Below are 23,784 nucleotides of genomic sequence, written 5' to 3'. Positions count from 1 at the left end.
GCTGTGTCCCGGCCGTGCTCAGGAGTGGCCAGGTCGCAGCTGCCCCGCAGCCAGGTCCCTGGCGTGCCGGTGGAACAGGCCCGGCGCTGGGGCTGACCCCACGCTGCTCCTCTCTCCCGCTGCCTCCTCCTTCATGCCGGTGCCCCCGGCCAGGCCAGGGACAGACCCATTCCCCAGGGGATCGCCCACTGTGTTTCACAACCCTCGGCTGTGCCCAGACCCATCCTTCGGACCCGACGGGTCTTGTTCATTCTCGGTCCCCCGTGGGGGGGGATGATGCACACGCTGCTTCCCCCAGCCCAGCCGCCCCGCCCTGCCCTTATCTCTGCCTCCTTATCGCCGCGCTGGCTGCGGGCCCGCTCCCTTACAAGGCGCGGTGCCGTGTCGCTGCTTGCACCTCCGCGGGTCTCTCCCCTCCGGAGGGCGGCGTTCCCAGCGCGCCCCGGCCCCGGCGCTGGGGGCGGCAGGCGAGGCCGCGATCCGCTGCCGGTCCAACCAGTCGGGCGCGCTGGGCGGGGGCGAGCGGCTCCCGGCTCCCTGCCCGCTGCCGCTCCTGGCGCTGGGATGGGGCAGGCCGGAGCCCGGGGCGGTGTCTGACCCGCCCGCGGGAGCTGCCGTTGTCCCCGGCCGCCTGCCGCCGGTCCAAAGTCCGTTGTGCTGGTGCTCCACAGCCTGCCTCCGGGGAGAGGCGGGGCCGGGGCCCCCGAGGCAGCCGAAGGCCTCGGCGGGACACGGAGGAGCCTCTTCCTCCACCGGGCCCTGGCGGGAGCAAGCTGCCCTGCACGATGGAAGGAGGGTCCGTGCCTGGTGGGCTGCTCTGTGGCGGGCATGGTCCTGCCCCTGGGGTGGTGGGAGAGAGACAGCCATGGCCAAAGCTCTCCATGGCCCCCGCAGGGATGTGGGAGCTCCTGCCTGCCATCAGTTGTCCCCTTCCTGTGGCTGAGGCCTGCGGTGCTCCCCTGAGCTGAACACTGGAGCAGATGAGGTGGGATGAGCTGGCGCTCGTGGGCTCTCTGCTCAGCACCCACTGTGCTTGGCTAGCAATGGTGCTTGCCACCTCGGGCAGGCTGAGAGTGATGTGTGAGCCTGGACCCTGCGCTTAGGGGGGTGGAACGATGCCAGAGATGCTTCCTCATTTATTTTTTAGCTAATTGAGACTGACCAGAAGCCGGTGGTGAATTAGCGGGGCTGTGAACCTGTGCAGAGCAAGTGTAATGCACTGCAAGCGCTCGGACAATTGCAGGCTTGAATTATTGATGGGGTTTCTGTTTTTCCTAAGTGCATCATGATGGCAACTGGAACCAGGGGGAGAATTTGTTGCTTCCTGTCTCTCTGGAGGCTGAGGTCTGGTGCTGAGAGCTGTTGATGGCTTTCGAGGGGTGGGCAGCCCCTGGCTGCCCTCGGAGCCCCTCAGCGTGGCAGGACAAGGCCAATTGCGTGAGCAGCATTGCCATTTCTCTTGTGTAGCCGATGTGCTGGAGCAGGTTCCTGGCGCAGAGCAGCGCTGGAGCAGGTCCTCGGGCACCCCCAGGCAGGGGGCTGTGTGCCGGGGGTGCCCCGTGCTGCAGCGAGTGCTGCCTGCCAGGCCTCCTGCCTGTCTTACCTGCCAGATCCTGGCCTTCTCCCTGGCCTGTGGTGTCCCATTCCCCACCCGCCAGCTTGGCCTGGGCCCCAGGTTAAGCTTCGTGGCTGACAGGGAAGCGCTCCTGGTGAGGAGCCTCCAAGGCTCGAACTCCATCCCCTGGCAGCGGAGGGTGCAGGTGGGCTCCAGCTGGGTATGGCTGTGGCTGGGCCCTGGGAGTTATTTTTCCAGGCACAGGGTTTGCTCTGGGATCCCCCTGAGAAGGGGGCAAGGAGTTCTGGAAGAATGGGCCATGTCAGAGCTGCTCTCAGGGGAAGAGCTCTGGAGGGCTCGGTCAGCTTTAGGGTGGTGTTCTGGCGACTGCTAAGCCTTTACTCCAACCAGGAGGCTGGGAGATGAGACCAGGCAGAGGGATTTGGGTGTAAAGCTTTCTGGGTAGCTGTGTTGGTCCCTGGGTCCCCTCTTCCCAGGGGCTAGGAGGGAAGTGCTGCAGTGCTTCTGCCCCGGGGCAGGCGCTGCTGGGGCGTGTTTTGTCTGCAGGCTTCTGCTTTGCCCTGGCCAGAGCCGGCTCAGCTATTCTTGGCTGCTGGGTTTTTAAGTGCCGGGTGTGTCAGTGGGTGCCCTCTTGATGAAAAGGCAGCGACTGTCCGGGTCTGGCTTTGGAAGAATGCTCTGTAGTTGTATCTTCAGAGGCTGGGCAGGAGGAGGGGGAATGGGCGCAAAGCGATCCCTGGAATGTCGCCCTTGCGGGATCCGGTGCACTTGGCTGCAGGCTGTCATGAGCAGGGGGCTGCGAGGGGCCTGCCCGGCCGGGGCTCTCCTCTTGCCCTTCTCCCTCCTTGCGTTGCAGATGAGCTGCGGGAGGTGGTGAGGGGCTGCGCCGTGCCCGGAGCCCCTGCCCGAGGGTCTCCAGAGCCGCAGGCTGTGTGTGGGAGCCCGCAGCGAGGCAGGGCCGTGCGCCGGCCCGGGTGCTGCTGGCGGGCGGCTGCGGGCAGCGCCGGCTCTGGACCTGGCACTGCCTCTCGGTAATTATGGCATTTAATCCCGGATCGATGGAGACTCGATGGCTGGGACGAGCGCGGAGGGAGGAGGCGTTGCTGGTGGTGACGGCCCCAGGAACAGAGCTGGGGGAGCCGCGGGTACCCCCGTTCTGCTGGCCTGTGGTGGAGCTGTGCCCCTGCTCAGGTGTGCAGGGACAGCTCCAACACTGATCCCGGGGTGACCCTGGGGTGGCTGCTCCCGAGCTGCTTTGTGCCAATAGCTTTGCAGAGCCAGGGACCCCCCAGCCCCTCCTCTGCCTGCCTTGATGTGACAGGCTCCCCAAAGCCCCTCGGCTGCCTCCTCTCCCTGAGGCTTCCTGCTCTGGTCTGGGGGCCCAAAGGGGAAGGGGGGCCTGTATGTGTCCCCCACCTCCTCCTGCCCGGGCTGGAGGGGCCTTGGTGAGTGCAGGGGACAAGGAGAGCTGGCGAGGGACCTGTCCTGTTCCTTCCCCCTGCTGTTGTGTTTACTCCCAGTGGAAGGGACGGGAAGGAAACAGCCTCGGCTGCTCTGGCCCCTTATCTGGGGCCCATGAGGGCCCTACAAGCTTCATTGTTAGTTCCACATTCTCCGGGCTGTGTTCCCAGGGGGATGTAAGAGGTGGGGACGTGGCGCTGGGGCAGCATTGCGGGCTCTGGGGGCTGCAGGGATCTGCTGGGGTTGCTGGCTCTCCTCTGCCTTCCCACAGAGACCAACCCTGCTGCTCCACACTTGCTGCTCACTGCTGAGGCTGCTTGCCAGCAAGTGAAGCCTGTTCACGAGAGCAGGGGCTCAGCTAAACCTGTCCTTGAGGCCAGTGTTCTGGTTCCATTCTCGTGCACCCCAAAATTTACCTCTTCTGCATAGAGATTGTCAAGGGCTGGCTGGGAAGGTGTTAGCTGGCAGCACAGCTACTCGGGCAAGGTCGTGTCGAGGAGGATGTCTGCAGCGGCTGTGTTTGTCTTTAAAAGGGCTCAGTGAAACACCGCGCTGGAGGTGACTCACCACAAACCAGGGGCTCTGGCCGGGGTTCTGGGGGGGTGGGACCACCCCTGACCCCATGGAGGAGTCTGGGACGTTGCAAGGAGATCTCCCCTTGGCCTGTGGTTGAGGGAGGTGGGTCCAGGCTGCCTCTCCCCTGCACCTCTGGACGGAGCTGGGCCCTGCAGCCCTGCCCCGTGTCCGTGTGGGGGACATTGACCTTCAGCGGGTCCCAGAGGCCCAGGGTCTGTGCCCTGGCTTGGGCTGCTTTGGGTGGATGCCCACCAAAACTGTGAGCGTGTGACTCAAGGCTGAGAGTCGGGATGCGTCAGCGCGGCTGTGGGAGGCACCAGGCCTCTCCTGAGCAGGATCTCCTCAAAGCCCTGGGGCGGGCGAGACCTCCAGCAGCAGGGCCGGAGCTGCCCCTGCTTTTCCATACAAGGCGTGCGGAGCCGCTGTGTTGGACAAGGCCTCGGGGCGTACCTGCCGCAAGGTGGGAGGAGTGGAAAACCCGTGCGTGAGCCGGGAGTCGTGTCTGGGAGCCTCCAGAAGCCTGCTCGGGCTGCTGGGCCCGGGGCGGTGGCCGCTGCTCCGTGGCGCGGGCTGGGCAGCGAGGATCGCAGCCCGCACTGGGGCCGGGCGCTGGGAGCTGGGGCTGCCTGGGCTCCGTGTGCCGCGGCTGCACGGGCACGGGTGGGAGCGCTGGGCTTTTGGCGAGGGCAGATTGCAGTGTTGGAGAGCAGACGTTTGAGCGCACTGAGGCTCTTGCAAGCCCACCTGGCTTCATGGGCCCGGTCGTGGCGGTGCTGCGGTGTGTGATTGGTGCCGGGGCTGCCTGTGTGCGAGGGGGACACCCAGGGGAGGCAATTCCGGAAGGGTTCCGTGTGGATACGCTTGAGAAGCGCCGGGGCTGCCCCTGCTCCATCCCCGTTGCCCCAGCAGGGGCAGCGCCGGTGCCGCGCACCGTGGGAAAGGCGCCGCTGGTGCCGCGGGCGAGTCCCCGCATGCCCGCGCGGGCCCGGGCAGAGCTGCGGGCCCCGGGGGCCGGGCCGAGCCCTCCCGCCTGCGCCCGCTGTCCCGGCAGAGGGAGCGGCTGGGGGCTGCTGTGGGAGCCCCACTGGCCCTCCCCGGCCACCGCTCCGTCCCCCAGCACAGAGGGGTGGGAGGGAAGAGCCCGTTCCCTCCCCACCTTCGGTTTGGGGTTCAGGCGCGTGATTTTGACCTCCTCCTGCTGTCCCTGCAGCTCTCTTCCCTCCTGCTTCCTCACTGTGGTGGCTGGGCTATTCCTCCCATGACTCTCTGCGTCTAGACCTGGCTGTCCCGTGCCTTTGCCAATCAAACCTGAACTTCCTCCTCTTAACAGGTCTGTATGGAATAATATTGCCTTTCTCTGTCAATGTGTTGATTGGGGTGTGCTCCTTCGTTGCCCTTCTTGGGGAGGGGGTGTTAGAGGTGTCCAGGCCAATGCCCATCCCTAGATCTGTGGGCTCAGGACCTCCTGGGGTGGCTGCAGCCTTGAGAGCCCTGGTGAGAACCCGGAGGGTGGTGAGTTTTGGCAGCAAAGGGACTCATGGGGTCCTCTTTAGGGGGATCCTCTCCCACTTCATCCCCTTTCCTGGGTAGGAAAGAGCTGTGGGGTGCGGGCTGTGCCCTCACCTTGTATCACACTGGGGAGGAGGGAGCAGATAAGTGACAACCCTCTCCCTCCTTCCGTGGAGGAGATAATGGGACGTGGATCACTTCTCATTCTTCGGGAGCATCCCCTGTTCTGCCCCAGGACCTGCCCTCCCCGAGAGCGGCGGTTCTGTGCGGCCTGGGGAGGGCCCTTGTGGGAAGAGGGAACCTCCTCGGCACGGAGCAGCTCTGCTCGCTGTGGTGGGGGAGCACCGTCTGACCCAAAGTGCCACTTCTCCAAGCTTAAAGCCTGGGGCAAGGAACATCTGAGTCATGCCTGGGCTGTGCTGCCCAGGACCCTCTTGCCAGCTCTCTGGTGGGTGGGAATGGGTGGGAATGCCACAAGATCATGTTTTTCCCTGTTCTGAGAACCTCTGTCACTGAAATCAGTCTCTTCTGACCGCTCTTTTCCCTCCTTCCCTCCCAAATCACGTGCAGTGCAGAGAGGGGCTCCTGCCCTTCTGGGTCACTTTTCCCCTCGCCTGACGCCAAGCCGCCTCCGCTTGTGCCTCCCTGTGCCCTCCACCCCACCCTGCCCGCCCTGGGCGCCCGGCACCCATGGACGACTCGGAGGTGGAGTCGACCGCCAGCATCCTTGCCTCTGTCAAGGAGCAGGAGGCGCAGTTCGAGAAGCTGACGCGGGCGCTCGAGGAGGAGCGGCGCCACGTCTCAGCCCAGCTGGAGCGAGTCCGGGTCTCCCCGCAGGACGCCGGCCCGGGCTTGGCCAACGGCACGCTGCCCCGGCGGCACCAGGTAAAGCCCCGGCAGCGGGGGCCGCGGAGGCTCCCGGAGCCCCCGTTCACGTCAGCCCTCCTCGGTGCGGGCAGCCCTGGGCGCTGGGCCCTTCCGTTGGCCCTCCTTGGATGTGAGGTGGAGGAGGGCTTAGGCTGGTCTTGTAACACTGGTGGTGCTGAAGGTGACCTGGGGATGTGCAGAGCAGAGCCTTGTGAGGAGGAACAGCCAGCCTGGAGGGTCTTGCTGCCAGGCCAGCTCTGGTTTGGTTTTGTGGAGGTCGGAGGCTGGCTGTATGCAGTACCGGGGCATCTTTGCTCCCCATCCCGCTCAGCTTCTTGGAAGGTGGTTGAAATGCAGGGATTGGTGTGTAGCTGTGGGGAAACGCACGTCTGTCTCCCTCTCATGTGACAGTGGGCAAGTCCCTGGAGTCTCTGTTCATCCCCCAGACAGCCAAACCAGGGCTGGGAGAGAGCTCTCTTCTGCAGGGCTGGAAGTGTGGTTTCATCTGCCTTGGCTTGAGGTCTCCCTCCTGTCCTTGCTTTCCCGGGCTCTGTTTTGGAGAGGGGTGCTCGGAGGGCTGGTGCGTGGCGGTGTGCAGGAGGCGGGTCCCTTGCTGGCTGTGGAAGGTGGTGGTAGGAGACGTGTGGGGTGGGCAGGGGGGGTCCAGCAGAAGCGCTGTGCAGCAGCCGCGCTCTGCCCTCGCGGTCCGGCCGGGCCGTCGCCTGCGGCTCCTGCCTCGGAAGGTGTGGAAGGTCTCCAGGGCCGTGCCGGGGGCAGGAAAGGGTCTGGGCCCTTCCATCAGGAGAGCTGGGGCCGAATGATGTGTTCTCCAACTCGTGTCAGGCTGGAACGGGGGGTGGTTTGCTGCGCGTCACACAGGCCCCGAGGAGCGTGAGCCTCTCCTGGGGGCGACGGGGGGTGCGTGCTGGGTGTCTGTTGGGTGTAGGAGGTGGCCTGCTCAGGGCTTGGCAGGGAAGGGGGGAGCGGGTGTGTGGCATCCTGGCAGTGGGAGATCAGCGCAGTAACAGGCCTGCTGTGGTGCTGTGTGTTTCAGAACGGCCGTTTCTTGGGCGATGCTGACCTGGAAAGGCAGAAATACCAAGATCTGAAGCTCAACGGGCCACAGGTATGGGGAGCTGAGCCCTCTGGCTGCGGGCAGCCTGCTTGCTGGCTTGGGGGTGCAGGGCAGAGCTCCCATGTCTCCACCCTAGCTGGGAGAGGGAGACTTGTGTTTCTGATGTGGCCACCCTGGCTTGAAGGGGCTTTGTTGTGGGGCTGTTGGTACCCCTTCTCATGCAGGAGGATATTGGGGTTCCCCAGGAGGTGAGATCTCTTGGCAGGCTGATTCCAGGGAGGCCCATGTTGGCGGTGGGGGGCTGACTGCGTGCCCCTTGCTCCCCTTAGGACCACAGCCACCTCTTGTACAGCACAATCCCCAGGATGCAGGACCCAGGCCAGATTGTGGAGGAGACATACACCATGGAGGAGGACCCAGAAGGGGCCATGTCAGTCGTGTCTGTGGAGACATCAGACGATGGGACAACCCGGCGTACAGAGACCACGGTACAGGCCTGGGTACAGCATGGAGGGACAGGGCTTTGGGCAAGGACCTGGTGGCTGGGGTGCTCCACTGTGGTATCAGCCAGCTTGCTACCCGAGCTGAAACGGGGTGTGAAATCTGCCTGGAGCGAGGTGCTGGGCTGAAAGGGGAGTCTGGGGATGCAGGGCTCTGGTGGGTTTCCTGACGGGAACATGTCCTGCGTCCATCCCTCTAGGTGAAGAAAGTGGTGAAGACCGTGACCACGCGGACGGTGCAGCAGGTGCCGGTGGGGCCGGACGGGTTGCCTTTGGAAACCTCCCCCGTCACCAGCAACTATGTCCAGACCATGGACAGGAACTTCCGCAAGAACGGGAGCGGGGGCCCGGGCGGGTTCCTGAGCCAGCCGGGCACGGCCACGCTCCCTCGGAACTACCACTACCCCGACGGCTACGGCCGCCCCTACGAGGACGGGTACCCGGGCAGCGACCACAGCTACGGCAGCCTGTCCCGGGTCACCCGCATCGACGAGCGCTACCGCCCTTCCATGGACACCTACCGGGCCCCCAGCCGCCAGGACATCTACGGCCCCCAGCCTCAAGTGCGCGTCGGGGGCAGCAACATGGACCTCAACCACTTCCACCCCGAGCCGTACGGCCTGGAGGACGACCAGCGCAGCGTGGGCTTCGACGATGCGGACTATGGGCTCATGTCCGACTACGGCACGGCCCGGCGGGCAGGGACCCCGTCCGATCCCCGCCGGCGGCTCAGGTACGGGGAGAGGGGGTTGCTGTGGGGTCCCTCTCACTTCACCCTCTTGCAGAGACAATGCTGCGAGGTGAGTCGGCGCTGCTCGTGCAGGAGAAAGCTTGCATCCGCTTATAATTGCCTGTTTAATTGGTGGTTAAAACTCGGTGCTAATTGAGTTGCTCTTCCCGCAGCAAGGAGTTCCACTGGGCAGTGGATGTAGCTCCGGGCCCTTCCCTTGCTGTGCCACCCGTTCTGGTTGGAGGGCAGGTTCGGCGGCGCCCGGGCCAGGGTTGTTTCCCTGTGGGAGCCATGCCCGCTGCACAGCACAGCCCCACAGCGGGAGCAGCAGCAGCCCCGGGAGTGGCGCCGAGCCCCGTGCTCAGCCCCGCAGTGTCCTGGGGAGGCAGCGTGGCCAGGCCCTCACCCACAGGCTGCTGGAAGCGGCTCAACCTGTTCGGCACCAGCAGCTTCTCCCTCTCCTTGTCTGTGAGTGATCGGCGGCCCCCCCAGGCTGGGCCTGCCCTTGCGCAGGCAGAGCAGGGGCTTGGGTGGTCCTTTCACTGTCCTGCCAGCATGTGGCCCCCTCTGGCATGTTACATGCCTGAGGCCGTAAGGCTGTAGACTGGTGTATTGTGCCTGCTCTGTCTCTTGGTGGACACTGCTGCTGCCTACTTAAGCCTCAGCTCAAGTGGGCTTTGGGGAGGTGCTGGAGGATGGTTCAGAGGGTGGCGAGGTAGGAATGGAGCGAGGGGCTGAGCCTGCGTCCCAGAGGTAGGGATGGCTGTACATCTAGCACCCTGGGGTGGGAGGACACAGGTAAGGCTGAGCACAAGCTGCTTAAGCTCCTAGGACGTAAAAGAGGCAGGAGTTAGTCCCAGGGGAAGGAGGCTCTTCCCAGCCGCTGCCGGAGATCCGCCCGGCTCGAGGCACGTACTGTAAATGTGGGGCAGCTCCTGAAGGGCTGGAGGAGGAGCTTTGTCCTTCCGCGCTGAGCCGCACAGGCGTGCGTTGCTGTGCTGAACCAGTTGGGGCGGTTGCTCTCGCGATGGGTTTCCCCCCCTCACCTCTGAGGCCCGTGCCCGCGGGAGCTGCCCGTGCCCAGGGAGCAGCCTGGAGAAGCCAGCACTGGCTGCTCTGAGCCCGTGGCCATCGGTTCTGCAGCGAGCAGCTGGGCAAGGGGGTGAAGCAAGTGTCGGACCCACGGCTGCTCTGCTTCAGCCTGGGGTTGCAGAGGAAGGGAATGCCAGAGAATACAAAATGTGGCCTGGCTTGCAAACCCTCCCTGGGTTCGTGTCCCACCCGACACACGGGAGCAGGAGCCCTCCCTGGGAGGTCTGAACTGCTTGGTCTTTGAGACCCCAAGCCCTCTGTGCTGGGCTGGGTGGTGTCCGTGCTCCTTCTGCCCTTCCAGATCCTGGAGGACAGGAACAGGAGCCGGGTACAGGAGCTGTGGCCAGGCAGGAGCCCGGGGGAGCTTGGGTCACAACAGAGGGAGAGGGTCCCATGGCCAAGGAGCAGCCCTGGCGGAGCTGTCGCCTTGTCCTGCAGGGATGGTCAGGGTAAGGAAGGAGGGTTGGTGTGGCCCATGCGGCGGCTCTCCCTCCCGCTGTGATAACCATCACAGCAATCTGTGGAATCCGGGCGCTGTCGAGCTTGCCTTGTCCCCTGCTTCTCAGTTACCATCGCAGGAATGGAGCAGCATGGTCAGCATACCCCTGCCCCAGAGCTGTTTGTCTTGAGCAGGGGCCTGGCTGGTAATGGCCTCCTTCAGGGAGGCAGCGTGCCAGGCACGGGGACGCGCCGTGGCCACGCAGCACACGGGGTCTCCTGTGGCTCCTCTTGTGGCTCTGTCTCTGCAGGGGCAGAGGGAAGGGGGTTCAGCAGCACTGCAGGGTGGGCTCCCCCCTCCCGGCCAGCCCCATCCCTGGAGGGATCTGGCACTGAGGGGCCCTTGGGGCTGGGCAGGAGCTCCCTTTTGGGGAGCACCTTAGAATCCTAGAATTCCGGCCTGGTTTGTGTTGGAAGGGACCTTAAAGCTCCTCCAGCTCCAACCCCTGCCACGGGCAGGGACACCTTCCACTAGAGCAGGTTGCTCCAAGCCCCTGTGTCCAACCTGGCCTTGAACACTGCCAGGGATGGGGCAGCCACAGCTTCCCTGGGCACCCTGTACCGTGGTCTTGCTCCTGCGCTGCCCTGCTGCAGGATGGAGGCAGGGGTTGGCATGCCCAGGGCCACGGGAGCGGCTCCCTGCCGTGGCTGGGCCGCTCGCCGTCTCGGAGCAGCCATTTCGCTGTGGGGACGTGCTGACAGACACCTCGGAGCCCGCTGCCACCACCTGCGGCAGCACCGGCGGCCTTGGCGAGCGCCATGGCACAGGTGCTGGAAGCGGAGGTGAAGGGAGCAGAACCTGCTGTTGCCCTTCGTGGAGCTTTCCTGCTGCTCAGGGGCTGCCTGAGCCTCCGCTGGGAGCTCAGGAGGTGGCTGAGCGTTCCCCAGGGCAGAGCCAGGGAATGGTACCTCGCCCTGGACCTTGGTCGTGTGTCCTTGGCGCCCTGGCACAGCACGGTGACAGCAATGGTCAGGCCCCTCGCTTAAGTGCCATCCCCTTCTGCTGGAGATCCCTGGATCCCTCAGCCGGGCGGGGGAAGGATGAGGTTGTCAGTGACAACAGAACTAGGGTGAGAACCCAGGATTTTGCGTGGTGCGTGTTTGGGGTGCTCAGTGCCACCTTGGGGGCGCAGTTGCACTTTCTTCCAGCTTCCATGTGCTTGCTGGGGCTCATTCCCAGCGCTGCGGGGAACCTGCAGCGGGGCAGGGGCTGCGGGAGCACCGCTCTGCCCTGTGCCCGGGCCGGGAGCAGCGAGGTTGAGCCCCGCAGCCTGGCTGTCCTTTGGTGTGCAGCTGAGCTTGTCCCCTGCGCAGCAAGTGCCACTTGTGTGCAGCGCCAGGCATCTGCAGGCAAAACAGTTCGAGCCCCGTGTGGGTAAAACTCTGCTCTCGCCGTGATGTGGGGGGCTGGATGGCCCAAAACTGGGCCCTGGGCGCCGGCTGCGGCCGTGCGGTGCCGGGTACAGCCCGGGGAGCTCCTGCTGAGGGGATCTCTCCCCGCAATGTGCTGGTGTGAACTTGCCCTCTAGTGGCCACAGCCCCAAATGGCTTCTTGTGCCTCGTGGCTGGCTCCTGCCTCCGTGGAGGCCGTGCAGAGCCCAGGATCCAGCCTCTGACCTAAGCCCGGTGTGTGGGAAGGGACTGGAATAGCTCTTGAGGCTGCCTTCTCCCGTGGAACAACCGCCTGCTCCCTAAGCAGGCCTGGGCATGCCTGGGGGTGTCCTCCTGCAGCCGGATCCTGCGTGGGGAGCAGGAGGGTGCCCCGACACGCGCCCAGCACTGCTCTGCAGGCCTGCGGCTCGTGCTGACGCCGCGGTGTTCTCTGGCAGGAGTTACGAGGACATGCTGGTGGATGAGGTGGCCCCTGACCGGTACTACTGGGCGCCCCTGGCGCAGCACGAGCGCGGCAGCTTGGCCAGCCTGGACAGCCTGCGGAAGGGAGGCCCCGGCGCGGGGAGCTGGCGCCAGCCGGAGCTGCCGGAGGTGATCGCCATGCTCAGCTTCCGCCTTGACACCGTCAAGTCCAACGCGGCCGCCTACCTGCAGCACCTCTGCTACCGCAACGACAAGGTGAAGACGGAGGTGCGCAAGCTGAAGGGCATTCCCGTGCTGGTGGGGTTGCTGGACCATCCCAAGAAAGAGGTGCACTACGGTGCCTGCGGAGCCCTCAAGAACATCTCCTTCGGCAAGGACCAAGACAATAAGATTGCCATCAAGAACTGCGATGGGGTGCCTGCTCTGGTTCGCCTGTTGCGGAAGGCCCATGACATGGACCTCACGGAGGTCATCACGGGTAATGGCTGAGGGAGGAGAGGAGGGTGATCTGTCGGGTGAGAGATCCGCAGTGTGAAGTTTTTTAAGCCCTCATGGTCTGATCGCCTGCTTGTGGCATTGCAGGAACACTGTGGAACCTGTCCTCGCATGACTCCATCAAGATGGCCATCGTGGATCATGCACTACATGCTCTGACCGATGAGGTGGTGATTCCCCGTTCAGGCTGGGAACGGGAGCCCAACGAGGACTCCAAACCCCGCCATATCGAGTGGGAGTCGGTGCTCACCAACACCGCTGGCTGCCTTAGGTATGGGAGGGGGCCACCAACTGCTGCCAGGGCGCTGGTGTGGGCTGGGGCCGCAGTAACGCTCCTTCCCGGCTGGTCCTGGTGTTTTTCTGGGGCTGCCAAGGGAGAGCTGCTCTCCCAGGACAGCTTCTGGTGATGCAGGCCTTGGTTTTGGAGGAGTTTCTTTCAGTGGAGGGGAGCTACAGGAGCTCTCCTCTGGTCTGAGCTCTGCTGGGTGCTGGCAGCTCTGCGCCTGCCCTCAGCGGTCTCTCCCATGCTGGTTCTCTCCTGCCCGCCAGAAACGTGAGCTCGGAGCGGAGCGAGGCCCGTCGGAAGCTGCGGGAGTGTGACGGGCTGGTGGATGCCCTGATCTACATTGTCCAGTCTGAGATCGGCCAGAAGGACTCAGACAGCAAGGTACCAGCATGGGGCACGTGTAGAGCTCTGCCCTTGGCAGCCAGCTCCAGCAGTGCTCTGCTGTTCGTGGTGGCTGAAGCTGGGTTCGTCCCAGGGTGGATGAAGAGCAGATGGGTGGAATCTTCACCAGGGAGGGACTTGGCCTGACAGGACCAGCTTGGGAAAGCCCAGTCCAGGCTCGTGCCTTTCCCAGTGTGGGGTGTGACCTGGGCACTGTTTGACCAGGAGGTGGCTGGCACTCAGCTCACAGTTGTCCCTCCAGCAGGGGTCTGCTGGTGTCACTCGCCCCACGTTGGTATCCCCTGGGTCAGGGCTCCTTGATCTCTCTTGACCAGGCCTTGGCTTGAATTTTCCTTCAGCCTTTCCCTGGAGCTCCCCTGCTCATGGCAGAAAGCTTTTGTCCCAGCAGAGTACGAACTCATGCACACAGAACTGGCCATGCCTGGTGTGGGAGGGGAGCGTGCTCCAGCTCCAGCCGAGGTGGGGCTGCATCTCCCCCTGCGGCGAGTTCAGACCCCCTTGGCCCGGCTCTGGGTTGCACGCTGTGATGGGGCCCTCACTCAGGCATGGGATGGGCAAGACTAGGGCATGGGTGCTCCCAGCCACATCTGGTTTTGTCTGTAGCTGGTGGAGAACTGCGTGTGCCTGCTGAGAAACTTGTCCTACCAAGTCCACCGTGAGATCCCCCATGCTGAGCGCTACCAGGAGACACCCCAGGCCCCTGCCAACAACGCCGGGCCCCACGCCGCGAGCTGCTTTGGTGCCAAGAAGGGCAAAGGTTTGTTTGGTGGCAGCAGCAGCGTGGAGGGAGGTGGGATAAAGACACATCTTCTACAGTGGAGCTTGAGGCTGGTCTGGGCTCTCTCTGCTCCTGCTCTGGCATCTCTTGGGTGAGGGTTAAACTGCCGCTCTCTGGAGGTGCAATGGCCCATGCCTCCCCTGGCTTTGGGACCTACTGCCTGGCTTACCCAAAGCATTTGACACGAGCTACTGGTGGGTTTCTGTGGTGGCGCGATGGTGACGCAGAGATGGCCGCTAACTCCACACCTTCCCTTCTCTCCTGTTTGCCCCTTCCCCGTCCCTTTGCTTTCTTGCCAAATGATCTGCCCCATGATGCTGTCGGCACTTCTCTCCTCCTGCCTTCCTTCTCTCCTGTCCTCTCCGCTTCGCCAATAGACGAGTGGTTCTCCAGAGGTGAGTGTGCTCCTGGTTCTCCTTCTCCCGTGGTTGGATTGATTGGGTGCTCGCTCTGGCCTGCTTTGGTTCTGCCCCAGCTGGGCACGTGCTGTCGCAGTGTGGCTCTCGACGTTCCCTCCAGGGACATGCTGGTAGCTTGGCTTCGGCTTACCTCTGGGCCTGTCCCTGGGGCAAGTGGCAAAGAGCTGTCGGGCTGAGGCGGGTGGGGAGAGGAGGGCTCTGACTCCTCTGCTTGCCCTTTGAAGGTAAAAAGCTCCCAGAAGACCCCGGTGCCGATACAGTGGATTTTCCCAAAAGAACGACTCCAGCCAAAGGTATGTTCCTGTCGGGGGGTTGTGGAAGGCTGGGCTCTGCAGGGCTGCTCTTGCACAAGCAGTCCAGGAGAGGAGTGGGCAGAGTTTCCCATTAAAGTGAGCCTCTCAACCAGGCAGGGGTTTCGTTTGGGGGAGGTGTGTTTCTGGTTGCCCAAGTGCCTGTTAAAACACCAGCTCTGGCACAGACATTGTGAGGATGCTTGTGCTGGGAGGAGGTCAGCGCTGCCTCGGGACAGGCTTCCTGGGAAGCCCTAAAGATGGGAGGGAGAGCATGGTGGCACGGCCCGGGGAGCTCAACCCAAGCTGCTTCAGCGTGGGGTTGGTGTCCCCCGTCCTCCTGCCGCGAGTGCCTCTCGCTGCACAGCACCTGGCTGCCAGTTTTGCCCCAGCCCATGCCCTTGCCTCCCTTGGGGGCTTCAGCCAGGCCTTTACTGAACCTGAGCTCTCCTCACGGAAGGCAGCAGTGCTGCAGCTCAGCCCAAAGCCCTCCTGACCTGCAGCAGTGCGCTGGGGACTGCGCGCAGCAGCGTGGCATCCCTGACTGGAGCCGTGGGGCAGCCTGGTTCCTGCCGTACCCGGGATCCAGCCTCCAGGGAGCAGGGAGCTTGGGTCAACACTCCCAGCCTCGTCTGCCCAGCAGTGCCCCTTTGGAATTAGCCAGATGTGAGCCAGATGTGGTGAATCCTTCCTGTTCCCTGGCAGGCTACGAGCTCCTCTTCCAGCCAGAAGTGGTTCGGATATACATCTCCCTGCTGAAGGAAAGCAAGACCCCAGCCATCCTGGAGGCTTCGGCAGGAGCCATTCAGAACCTGTGCGCTGGCAGCTGGACGGTGAGTGCCTTTGGAGCTGGCCCTGTCCGTGTTCGTCTGTGCTGCAGGGAAGGAGCCTTGGGGAGCAAGAGCATCCCCCGTGGGGTGCCAGCAGAGCTGTGGGTGGCCTCGGCCCTGCCGTTTCAGGCTGTTCACTTTGTACAGGGCTCCCTGCTCAGGAGCACTGTTCAGCAGCACAGTTCATGTGTGGACCTGGTCTCTGCTGTGCTGTTAAGGGCTCTGTGCACCCTGCCAGTCGTGTCCTCCCAAGGGCTGCCTGTCTGTGTCCCTGCTAGCAGCGGGTTCGCTGCCATTCCTTCCCTTCTGTATGCTGGGGACAGGGAATGACGGTCTGGGGCTGCTCCACAGATCCTTGACCTGTATTCTCTTGGTGTGTATGGAAAGACCACCTGGGAACCTGCTTACCTGGCCTGTTGCGGGGGGGGGGCTTTGGGACAGGAGCAGGACCTTTGCAGTCTTGCTGTGGGTGAAGCCAGGACCCTTGGTGCCCAAGGTGAGGGTGGTGGGAAGGCTCCAGCGGTGTCCCCAGGAGCGGGGAGTGCCTGCCCGGGTGACCCCATGTGCTGTGCCTCTGCCCCGCAGTACGGGCGCTGCATCCGCGCCGCCCTGCGCCAGGAGAAGGGGCTCTCAGCCATCGCCGACCTCCTGAGCCACGACAGCGAGCGCGTGGTGAAGGCCGCGGCCGGAGCCCTGCGCAACCTGGCTGTGGACCTGCGCAACAAGGAGCTCATAGGTGAGGGCTGCGCGGGGTGGGACGTGGGCTCCGTCCATCCGGCTCGTGCAGGGACTTCCTCCTGAGCTGAGGAACTGCGAGGGCATGGCAGCAGTGCCGCGGCTGTCTACTGCTGCACGTGCTGAGAGGGACACGAGAGCTGGTCACTGGTCCTTCTGCAGGGAATTTTCCCTTGCAGGCCTCTTCCTCGCTTGCTCATGCCCAGCTCTTTCCTCTCCCCAGGTAAACATGCCATCCCCAACCTAGTGAAGAACCTGCCCGGAGGCCAGCAGACCCCAGCCAAAAACCTCTCTGAGGATGCAGTGGTGTCAGTCCTCAACACCATCAATGAAGTAATTGTAGACAACCTTGAGGCTGCCAAGAAGCTGCGGGAAACTCAGGGGATCGAGAAGTTGGTGCTGATCAACAAATCTGGGTAGGCTCTGCTCGAAGGACAGTGCAAGGGGCAGAGAAGGGCTTCTCCAGCAGATTCCTCCCGGCCATGGGTATTTCCAAACATCTCTCCCTTCGCCCCTTTCTAGGAACCGCTCCGAACGAGAGGTGCGAGCGGCCGCCCTGCTCTTGCAGACAATCTGGGGATATAAAGAGCTGCGGAAGCCACTCGAGAAGGAAGGCTGGAAGAAGTCAGATTTCCAGGTATGGGGATGCCCTGTTGTGGCTGGGGTAGGAGGTGGGGTCCTGCAGCAGAGAGAAGGGTGTTCCTGGAGCTCAGCAGCACTGGATTTCAGCTCTTACCTTGCTGATGGGATTGACACCCTTGGAGGTGCCCCCTCTGCCACTCCTCAGCGGATGGCTGCAGGAAGTCTCTGCTAAGGAAGAACCACTCTGTAAAGCTTTAAGGCCTGTGTCCCATGCAAGCTGCAGGTCTGCAGGCAGGAGAGCTTCAGGACTGCGGGCCAGTGGCCGTGCTGAAGAACAAGGTTCTCCAGGGCTCGGTTTCTTTCCCAAAGGCTGGGGCTGTCCGTGCTTGCTAAGGGCTGGGTGCTGCCCCAGCCCAGCCGGCCACCTCCACTGGGGCATGGGCGCAGCCCTGGGCTCTGTAGCACCCTCTGGTTGCTTCACCCCTTGCTAAAGGGCTGTGGTAGGGTTCCTGGGCCCTTCCTGGTGCTGGGGGCTGGAGGGGTGGGATGGGATGTGTGGGTCAGGAAGGAATGTCTGGGCCAGGGTGTGAGTGGTTACTGTCTGATGCTCCAGGTGAACCTGAGCAATGCCTCTCGGACCCAGGGAGGCAACTCCTTTGATGACAGCACCTTGCCTCTCATTGACAGGAACCAAAAAACAGGTATGTGCCTTCCCTTCAGCTCCCGTCCCCACTGCCACCCTGCCACTTGTGGGTACCCAGAAGAGCTGGCCTTCATCCGCTCTCTGCTCTTCAGCCCTGGCTTTCTTGGCAGCCACAGCTGCTCACACAAGGCCATCAATTTGGGCTTTCGATGGCTTCCCAGGGCTGGAAAGGACCTATGTTCATGTAGGTCCTGTAGCATCCTTAGGTCAATAGTGCTGCAGCTGGGTCTAGGCTCTCCTAGCTGGGGGTAGGCAGCGGTTCCTCTGCTGCTTGTGGCTACAGGGGCTGTGTCTGATCTACTCTCCCATGCTTGTAGACAAGAAATCCTCCCGGGAGGAGATCCAGATGAGCAACATGGGACCAGGTAGGATTGGGACTGGAATGGTGGGAGCATCTTGCTTCCTTGGTACGCTGGGAGGGGGCAGAGATCACACCTCCTGTGGGGATGCTGCTGCCTCCCATGGCGGTGACGTGGCTGACTGTCCCCTTTCCTGCTCCAGACACCTATTCCACACTCAATGAGCGGGACCACAGCAGGACACTGGACCGATCTGGTGACCTCGGAGATACGGAGCCGGTGAAGGCAGCGCCCTCGATGGTGAGCAGCTCCTCCTGACGGGGGATATGAGTGGGGCTGGGGGCAGGAGGTGACCCATCATTGTCCTGACTGGCAGGAGGAGGCGAGAACTGGGCTGCCCCAACTAACACCCCCCAGCTCCATCGGCCCTACTAACCCGGTGTGTCTGCAGCAGGAGGAGGGGCAGGACCCACAGCCTGAGGGAGAGGAGGTGCAGGAGGATGCTCCCGTGCTCTCCCCCGTGTCGGTATGTCCTGCAGTGTCCTGCCCAATCTGAACAGGGGTGACAGGTCCTGCTGCTGTGCTCTTGGGGTGCTTTGGCCAGCCCACTCCCGCTCTGATCGCTGATCCCCGCAATCACCATCGGGCCATGATCACACCTCGGCTGCTCCCCTGCTCCCCAGGCGTGCTGACATCTCTCCCTCTCTCTCCACAGCAGAAGATCTAGCTGTGACCTCCCCGCCTCCGCTCAGTCTGGGTTGATAATATATTATATATATAAATATATATATATAACTCTTTGTGGTGGAATGGACCGACTTTGACCTTGTCTTATTTCTGGAGTTTCTGCTGGACTGTTGGTGCCAACTCACCAGCCAAACGCCTGGGCCCAGGGGCAGCCCGGACTCTGCCTCCTCTGGGCCACTGCACCTCCCGTTCCGGGACACCTCGACCCCTTACTCTTCCTCCCTGTCCTCCACCACCTCCTTCCTCCAGCGTGAATCCCTCCTGCCCGACTCTGCCGGATCGACCGGCGTGGATGCTGCAAACGAACTCCAGATCTCTGCCTTGACCAGGAACTGCCTTCTCTCCCACACCTTCCCTCTGCTCAGATGTCTGCAGGGACGGAGGCTGGGACCTCACGTGCCACCACCTTTTTGTTTTGGTTTTGTTGCCTATAGGATATATTTTTGTGCAGGATCACTCTTCAACCAGGGCTGTGGGGACAACGGGAGCATCCCTCCCTGGAGGCGGTGGGACCAGGGTGAGGGAGGCTGTGAGGGGAAGGAAAACCAGCAATAACTTCTCTTGCTTTGCTCTAAACAAGGCTTCAGGGGCGTGGGAAGGAGGACCTGGCTCTGGTTCCTGCGGAGGGGTCTGCATGTCGCCACTGGCCCCACTGCGTGAGGAGGGATCCTTACATGGGGAGATGGTCAGTGCGAGGGGCTTGGGATGAGCCTCCCCTGCACGGGAGGTGGTGGGTCCCTGTGGAAGGAGATGTGGTGGGGCTCCTGTGGGGAGGCGGCCTCTTGGGTGTCCTGTGTGCCCGGGGTGAGGAGCGGGCGCTGGCGGGGCCGCCGCTGCCCTGCCTCCTCGTGACATGTGCCTTTCTTTTGCCACTGTGAAATAGCTCTTGGAATCGTACTGTTGGCTTCGCTGGGGAAGGGTGTCGGGGCTCCTGGCAGAGCTGAGCTCTTCCCTTCCCCACCAGGAGCCTCAACTGGCTGCAGCGGGGCTGGAAGCCCGTTGCCGGGATCCCAGCCCCACTGTCCTCACTGAGGGGGTGCAGGGCTCTCGTCTCCATCCTCTTTTGGGAGACTGGGCTGCCTCAGGAGCTGGGGCAAACGCATCCTCCTCTCTCCGTGGTGGAGGTGGCACATCTCGGTGCCGCGATCCTCGGGGGAGCCCTCGGGCTCCCTGCACAACTGGAAGCCTCTGCAGGAGGCTGCGAACTGGAGCAGGAGCCCCCGGAGGAGCCGCAGAGGCAGCGCTGGGGCCCTGCTCCTGCTGCGCCGCTGCCCCCCCCCAGCTCCAGCCCCGCTGCCCCCTGCCTGGCTCCAGCCCCCCCTCGGCTCCTTCGGTTTGTTCTGGGGTTTAACTCTTCCTTTAACGATGTAAAACACTAATTCCTTTTTTTAATGTTTAATTCCAAATGAACCAAAAAGCAGCTCCCCCCGTGCGGGGGGGGCGGGGCCGGGGCCGCCCCTCCCCCCCGTGCACACTCTTGTAACGCTTTTCAAACAAGATGATTTTTTATATAAATAAAGTTTTTAAAGTGTGTCTGTGCCGCGCTCGGCTGGTCCGGCCCCGGGGGGCTCTCGAGCGGTGCCCGGCCGCGCGTGGCTCTGGCTGATGCTGCTTGGGCAAACCCTGCGCAGGGCGGGAGGGACGTTTCCCTTCCTGGCAGGAGGTGGGAGTTAAACCCGTGCTGCGTTCGCGGTGGTTGTGCAGGGGCCTGGGCCCCGGCTCCCTGCGGGGAAGCCTTTCCCTGGATTTCCACTCCTGTGGGGGCTGGCAGCCTGCACCAGTGAGGAAGTACCCCAACCCCTCCAGTGCTGGGGGCAGCCTCCAGCAGCCGGGCTCGGGGCTGCGGACGTGCTCATTGCTTCGCTCGGATACTGGGGCCAGGCTCAACCACCACGTTCACTCGTGGGTTTCTCCCGTGTGCGCATGTGGAAAGAAACACAAATCCTATAAATCTGTGGATGTGTTTTTGGAGCAGTTTTCTGGCTCCTGCTTCCAGCCAGGTTTGTTCTGAAGCCGTGTTGCTGTTGGGCAGGTTGCGCTGGGGCAACTCTTTGGGAGCAGGACTGGGCCACATGTGGTGCCAGTTCCCTGCACAGCACAGTGGGGCCAGAGCTGGAACCGCTCCCCATGGGACCCCAGTGTCCCCATGGGCAGGGGAGTGCTGACGGGTGCACATGGCTGGGGGGGCTCCAGCCCTCCTAGACCTTGCTCTCTGCCTTTGTCCCTAAAGCCACCAGTGAGCTGAGCAAAGGCAGAGCAGAGTGTTTTATTGCTTCAGGTCAAGGGGGCAGAGCCCAGGATGTGTGGCTGGGCAGGGACAATGCCAGGAATGTCCTGGAGGGGGGAGCGACAAGGAATGATGCCCGGGATGTCTGGCTTGGCAAAGATGAGGCTGGGGACTTTGGCTCAGCAGGACCCAAGACGGGGGGGCCGATGGCTGGAACAAAGCAGAGCATGTTTGGGTCGGCAGGACCCAAGCCAGGGGCACCCAGGAAGGGCGGCTGCACGCTGGGGGTCAGAGGAAGAGCTTGTCGTGGCAGGCCTGGCAGTACATCTTGCTGCCGTGCTCACGGACAGTGCCCTTGTGCAGCGGGCGCTGGCAATAGGTGCAGATGAAGTGCTCGGGGTGGTACTTGCGCCCCGCGGCCGTGACGCAGCGGCCGGTGACGGGGCGGCCGCAGCCGTGGCAGATGCTGCCCTGGCGCTGGTGGAAGTGCTGCTCGCAGTAGGGCCGACCCTCCAGCTCGAAGAATGAGCCGCTGTCGAAGCCGCTCAGGCAGTCCTGCAGGAAGGGGACGGGGAGGGCTGGCACGGCCGCGGGGACGCGCTCGCCCTGGTGGCCCCCAGCCCTCCGCACACTCACCGCGCACACGAAGCACTCGGGGTGCCAGACCCCCCTCAGGGCTGACAGGTAACTGTCCATCACCGGGCGCTCGCAGCCCAGGCACTTGGGGGCAAACATGGCCAGGAAGTCCTGGCGGCAGTACGGCCTCCCGCCCTGCACCAGGAAACCTGCGGGGGGGGCACGGTGGGGCATGGCCATGGGGGTGCCCAGGGTAGGAGGCAAGAGAAAGCCCGGGGCGGGGAGGTCAGATGGGGCAGCGGGTTACACAGAGAGGGGCAGAACCCCCCAGCCTGTCCCCTGGGACGTACCATCATCTCCGAACACCTTCCCGCAGTGGGCGCAGAAGAAGTGCTCGGGGTGCCAGGTCTGGTCCAGGGCCGTGAGGACCTTCTGCAGGAGGAGGCAGGGTGAGGTGGGGAGCTGGGGGGGGGGGGGGGTGGGCTGGAGGGATCTCACCTCACGGATGGGGCCGGCACAGTAGGCGCAGCGTGGGGCGAAGGCCTGGTGGTAGTCATCCTCGCAGTAGGGCCGCCCGCCCCGCTCAAAGAAGGGCCGGGCACCGAGCTCCTGCCCGCAGCGGGTGCAGGTGAAGTGCTCAGGGTGCCAGGTCCTGCCCAGCGCTGTCAGCACCTGCGGGGAGGCAGGAGGGACTGAAAGCAGCTCCGGGGACCCCATGCATGCGCTGTGGGGAGATGGACGGGGGTGCAGCAGGGATGGTGGCGCAGGATGGATGGTGGCGCAGGATGGATGGAGGTGCTGGATCGATGGAGGCACAAGGTAGATGGAGGCGATGCATGGACGGAGGCAATGGATGAATGGAGGTGCTGGACGGATGGAGGCAATGCATGGAGGCGCAGGGTAGATGGAGGCGCAGGATGGAGGTCGGGGTCTCACCTTGCCGGCGATGGGCTTGTGACAGGTGGCACAGACGCTGGTGGGGGTGGCCGTGATGCCCAGCTCCTGCAGGTCCTGGGTGAGGCTGCCCAGCATCTTGTCCAGAGAGGGCTTCGGCTCGGTCTCCTCTGGTTCCTGGGCTCCCTGCCCCGCCACTGCAAACTGCTAGGCAGGAGGATGGTGAGGGCTGAGTAAAGGCCACCAACCAACCCCTTTCCCCCAGGGCTGGGGCTCACCTTGCTCTGCATGTGGCCCAGGTCAGCCAGGAGCTCGTCCAGCTGCTGAGCGGCTCCCGTGGGTGGGGAAGATGGGAGCAGCGGCTGTGGGACCGGGACAGGGCTGCGGGGCACAGAGTGAGGGATGCTGCCGTTTCACCCCAAAGCTGGAGGGTGGCGGGGGCTGAGAACCCTCCAGCCCCACGAGATGCTGGGGATCTCCCTGGGGACATGTGGCCGGGAGGGGGCTGCTGGAAGCCCAGCCCTCACCCCAGCAGTGCTGCAGGAACGCAGGATACCCCCCCTTCCCCAGCTCATAGAAGGAATTGTTCTGGGGGGACATATGGGTGCCCATGGAGGAGGCATCCAAGCAACGGGAAGGGAAACCCCTGATGCCTTTGCCCTTCCATGGCCGTGTTTTACCTGTACGCTGTGTCCACAGCCTCTGCTGGAGGCTGAGCCCGAGGCGGCTGCACCTGGAAGGACAAACCCTTGGAGCCTGCGGGACGCTCCGGGCAGCACCACCCATGTCATGAGCTGAGCGGGGCCTCAGCCACCACCCCAGCTCGAGGCGTTACCTCCAGGCACGCCGGGGGGGACGCTGGGGCCGGGGGGGGTGCGCGGGCGCTCGGTGCCTGCAGCCCATGGGCCTCGTTTTTGCTTTGCTCCAGTTCCGCCAGCAGCGCATCTGCACGGGGAGAGCTGGGTCAGCACCGGCCGCTGCTGCCCCCCCGCGCCCCGGCTGGCCCTGGACCACTACCGGTACCTCGGAGCAAAAGCAGCGTCACAGCAGCTTCTGCCAGCACAGTGCTGGGGCTTGGGGGGCTGTGGGGCCTCTGAGCACCCTTACCCCGTCCCCCGTCCCCAGTGGAACCGTTGGCAGCAGTCCCACACCCTATCTCTGGCTTAAGAGAAACATCCTCAGCTCTTAACTTCATCCCGGCACAAGCCCCGCATGGGAGAGCCCAACCTCGGTGCTTCCCGCGTGCTGCAGCGCTGCTTCCTGCGGGAGGGTGAAGCACTTGCCCTGTCTGCTTTTACCTCGCTGCCGTCCCTCAGCATCCCGCTGCCCTCGCATGGGGACACAGGGGGGATGTCCCCACTGTGGGGCTGCTTCCCTGCCCGCATCTCCCCAGGGATGGCTCCCAGTGCCCCGGACGCTGTGCTGCGACCTGGTGCTGCCCCGCCGCGGTGCAGCCGGGGTTGCGTTGCTGCCACAGCCCGTTTCCTGCCTTCAAGCGCTCTCCATTGTTGGCCAAGCACTTGCTTGGCCACCTGGGCCCCGTCTATCCCCTGGGATGGGGGGCACAGTGGGAAGGGCAGCTCCGTTGCTGCCCCCTTGGCAGCATCCCCACTTCACCCTGAGGCAGCAGAAGGACAAAGCTGCCCCCAGCTGCCCAAGGCACAGCCCCTCACCAAGCGCAGCGCTGGCTCCGGCACGGCCCGGCTTACCCAGATCCTCCATCCTGCCCCGGCAAGGGGTTGGTGGCTGGGAGCAGGCTCCGGGGCTGCCGGGGCTTCGGTTCCACTTGCTGGCTCCCCACCCCCAGGGCTGGGGTTTGCCG

At 63.7% G+C, this 23,784-nt stretch overlaps 2 protein-coding genes across 11 annotated transcripts in view; one reads left to right on the top strand and one right to left on the bottom strand.

Annotated features, from left to right (window-relative positions):
- CTNND1 (catenin delta 1) overlaps positions 1-19,800 on the top strand; it is a 27,257-nt gene extending 7,457 nt beyond the window's left edge. Inside the window, exons 2-21 of one of the 8 annotated variants that reach the window (XM_030483917.1) lie at positions 4,824-4,943; positions 5,693-6,007; positions 7,044-7,115; positions 7,394-7,552; positions 7,765-8,297; positions 11,714-12,177; positions 12,282-12,465; positions 12,744-12,861; positions 13,486-13,639; positions 14,038-14,055; positions 14,304-14,372; positions 15,075-15,202; positions 15,785-15,935; positions 16,158-16,350; positions 16,457-16,571; positions 17,130-17,217; positions 17,537-17,584; positions 17,721-17,818; positions 17,970-18,044; positions 18,234-19,800. In XM_030483917.1, coding sequence (XP_030339777.1) covers positions 5,813-6,007; positions 7,044-7,115; positions 7,394-7,552; positions 7,765-8,297; positions 11,714-12,177; positions 12,282-12,465; positions 12,744-12,861; positions 13,486-13,639; positions 14,038-14,055; positions 14,304-14,372; positions 15,075-15,202; positions 15,785-15,935; positions 16,158-16,350; positions 16,457-16,571; positions 17,130-17,217; positions 17,537-17,584; positions 17,721-17,818; positions 17,970-18,044; positions 18,234-18,245 — 2,874 coding nt within the window. In that variant the 5' untranslated portion in view covers positions 4,824-4,943; positions 5,693-5,812 and the 3' untranslated portion in view covers positions 18,246-19,800. The other 7 variants (XM_030483913.1, XM_030483912.1, XM_030483915.1 and 4 more) reach the window with 7 other exon arrangements.
- LPXN (leupaxin) lies at positions 15,287-23,784 on the bottom strand. 3 transcript variants are annotated; one of them, XM_030483922.1, is made up of 10 exons: positions 23,672-23,784; positions 22,798-22,907; positions 22,643-22,695; positions 22,241-22,343; positions 22,005-22,169; positions 21,567-21,740; positions 21,419-21,500; positions 21,129-21,277; positions 20,739-21,047; positions 15,287-15,298 (listed from the first exon to the last, which is right to left on the bottom strand). In XM_030483922.1, the coding sequence occupies exons 1-9, from the start codon at positions 23,682-23,684 to the stop codon at positions 20,781-20,783; spliced, it is 1,116 nt and encodes a 371-aa protein (XP_030339782.1). In that variant the 5' UTR covers positions 23,685-23,784; the 3' UTR covers positions 15,287-15,298; positions 20,739-20,780. The 3 variants fall into 3 exon arrangements, with proteins under 3 accessions (XP_030339782.1, XP_030339781.1, XP_030339783.1); XM_030483921.1 differs by lacking the exon at positions 15,287-15,298 and having other exon boundaries at positions 20,517-21,047; XM_030483923.1 differs by lacking the exon at positions 15,287-15,298 and having other exon boundaries at positions 20,517-21,047; positions 22,005-22,166.

This window comes from Strigops habroptila, chromosome 4 (assembly GCF_004027225.2).
Source record: "Strigops habroptila isolate Jane chromosome 4, bStrHab1.2.pri, whole genome shotgun sequence".
NCBI lineage: Eukaryota > Metazoa > Chordata > Aves > Psittaciformes > Psittacidae > Strigops > Strigops habroptila.
This window is presented reverse-complemented; position numbering and strand designations above follow the sequence as displayed.

Excerpts from the sequence above, each read along its gene's own strand:
- LPXN (XM_030483922.1), bottom strand. Across the intron at positions 22,344-22,642 it reads GCTGTGGACACAGCGTACAG|CCCTGTCCCGGTCCCACAGC; the intron begins GTAAAACACGGC and ends TGTGCCCCGCAG. Across the intron at positions 21,278-21,418 it reads GAAGGTGTTCGGAGATGATG|GTTTCCTGGTGCAGGGCGGG; the intron begins GTACGTCCCAGG and ends CCCCCCCCGCAG.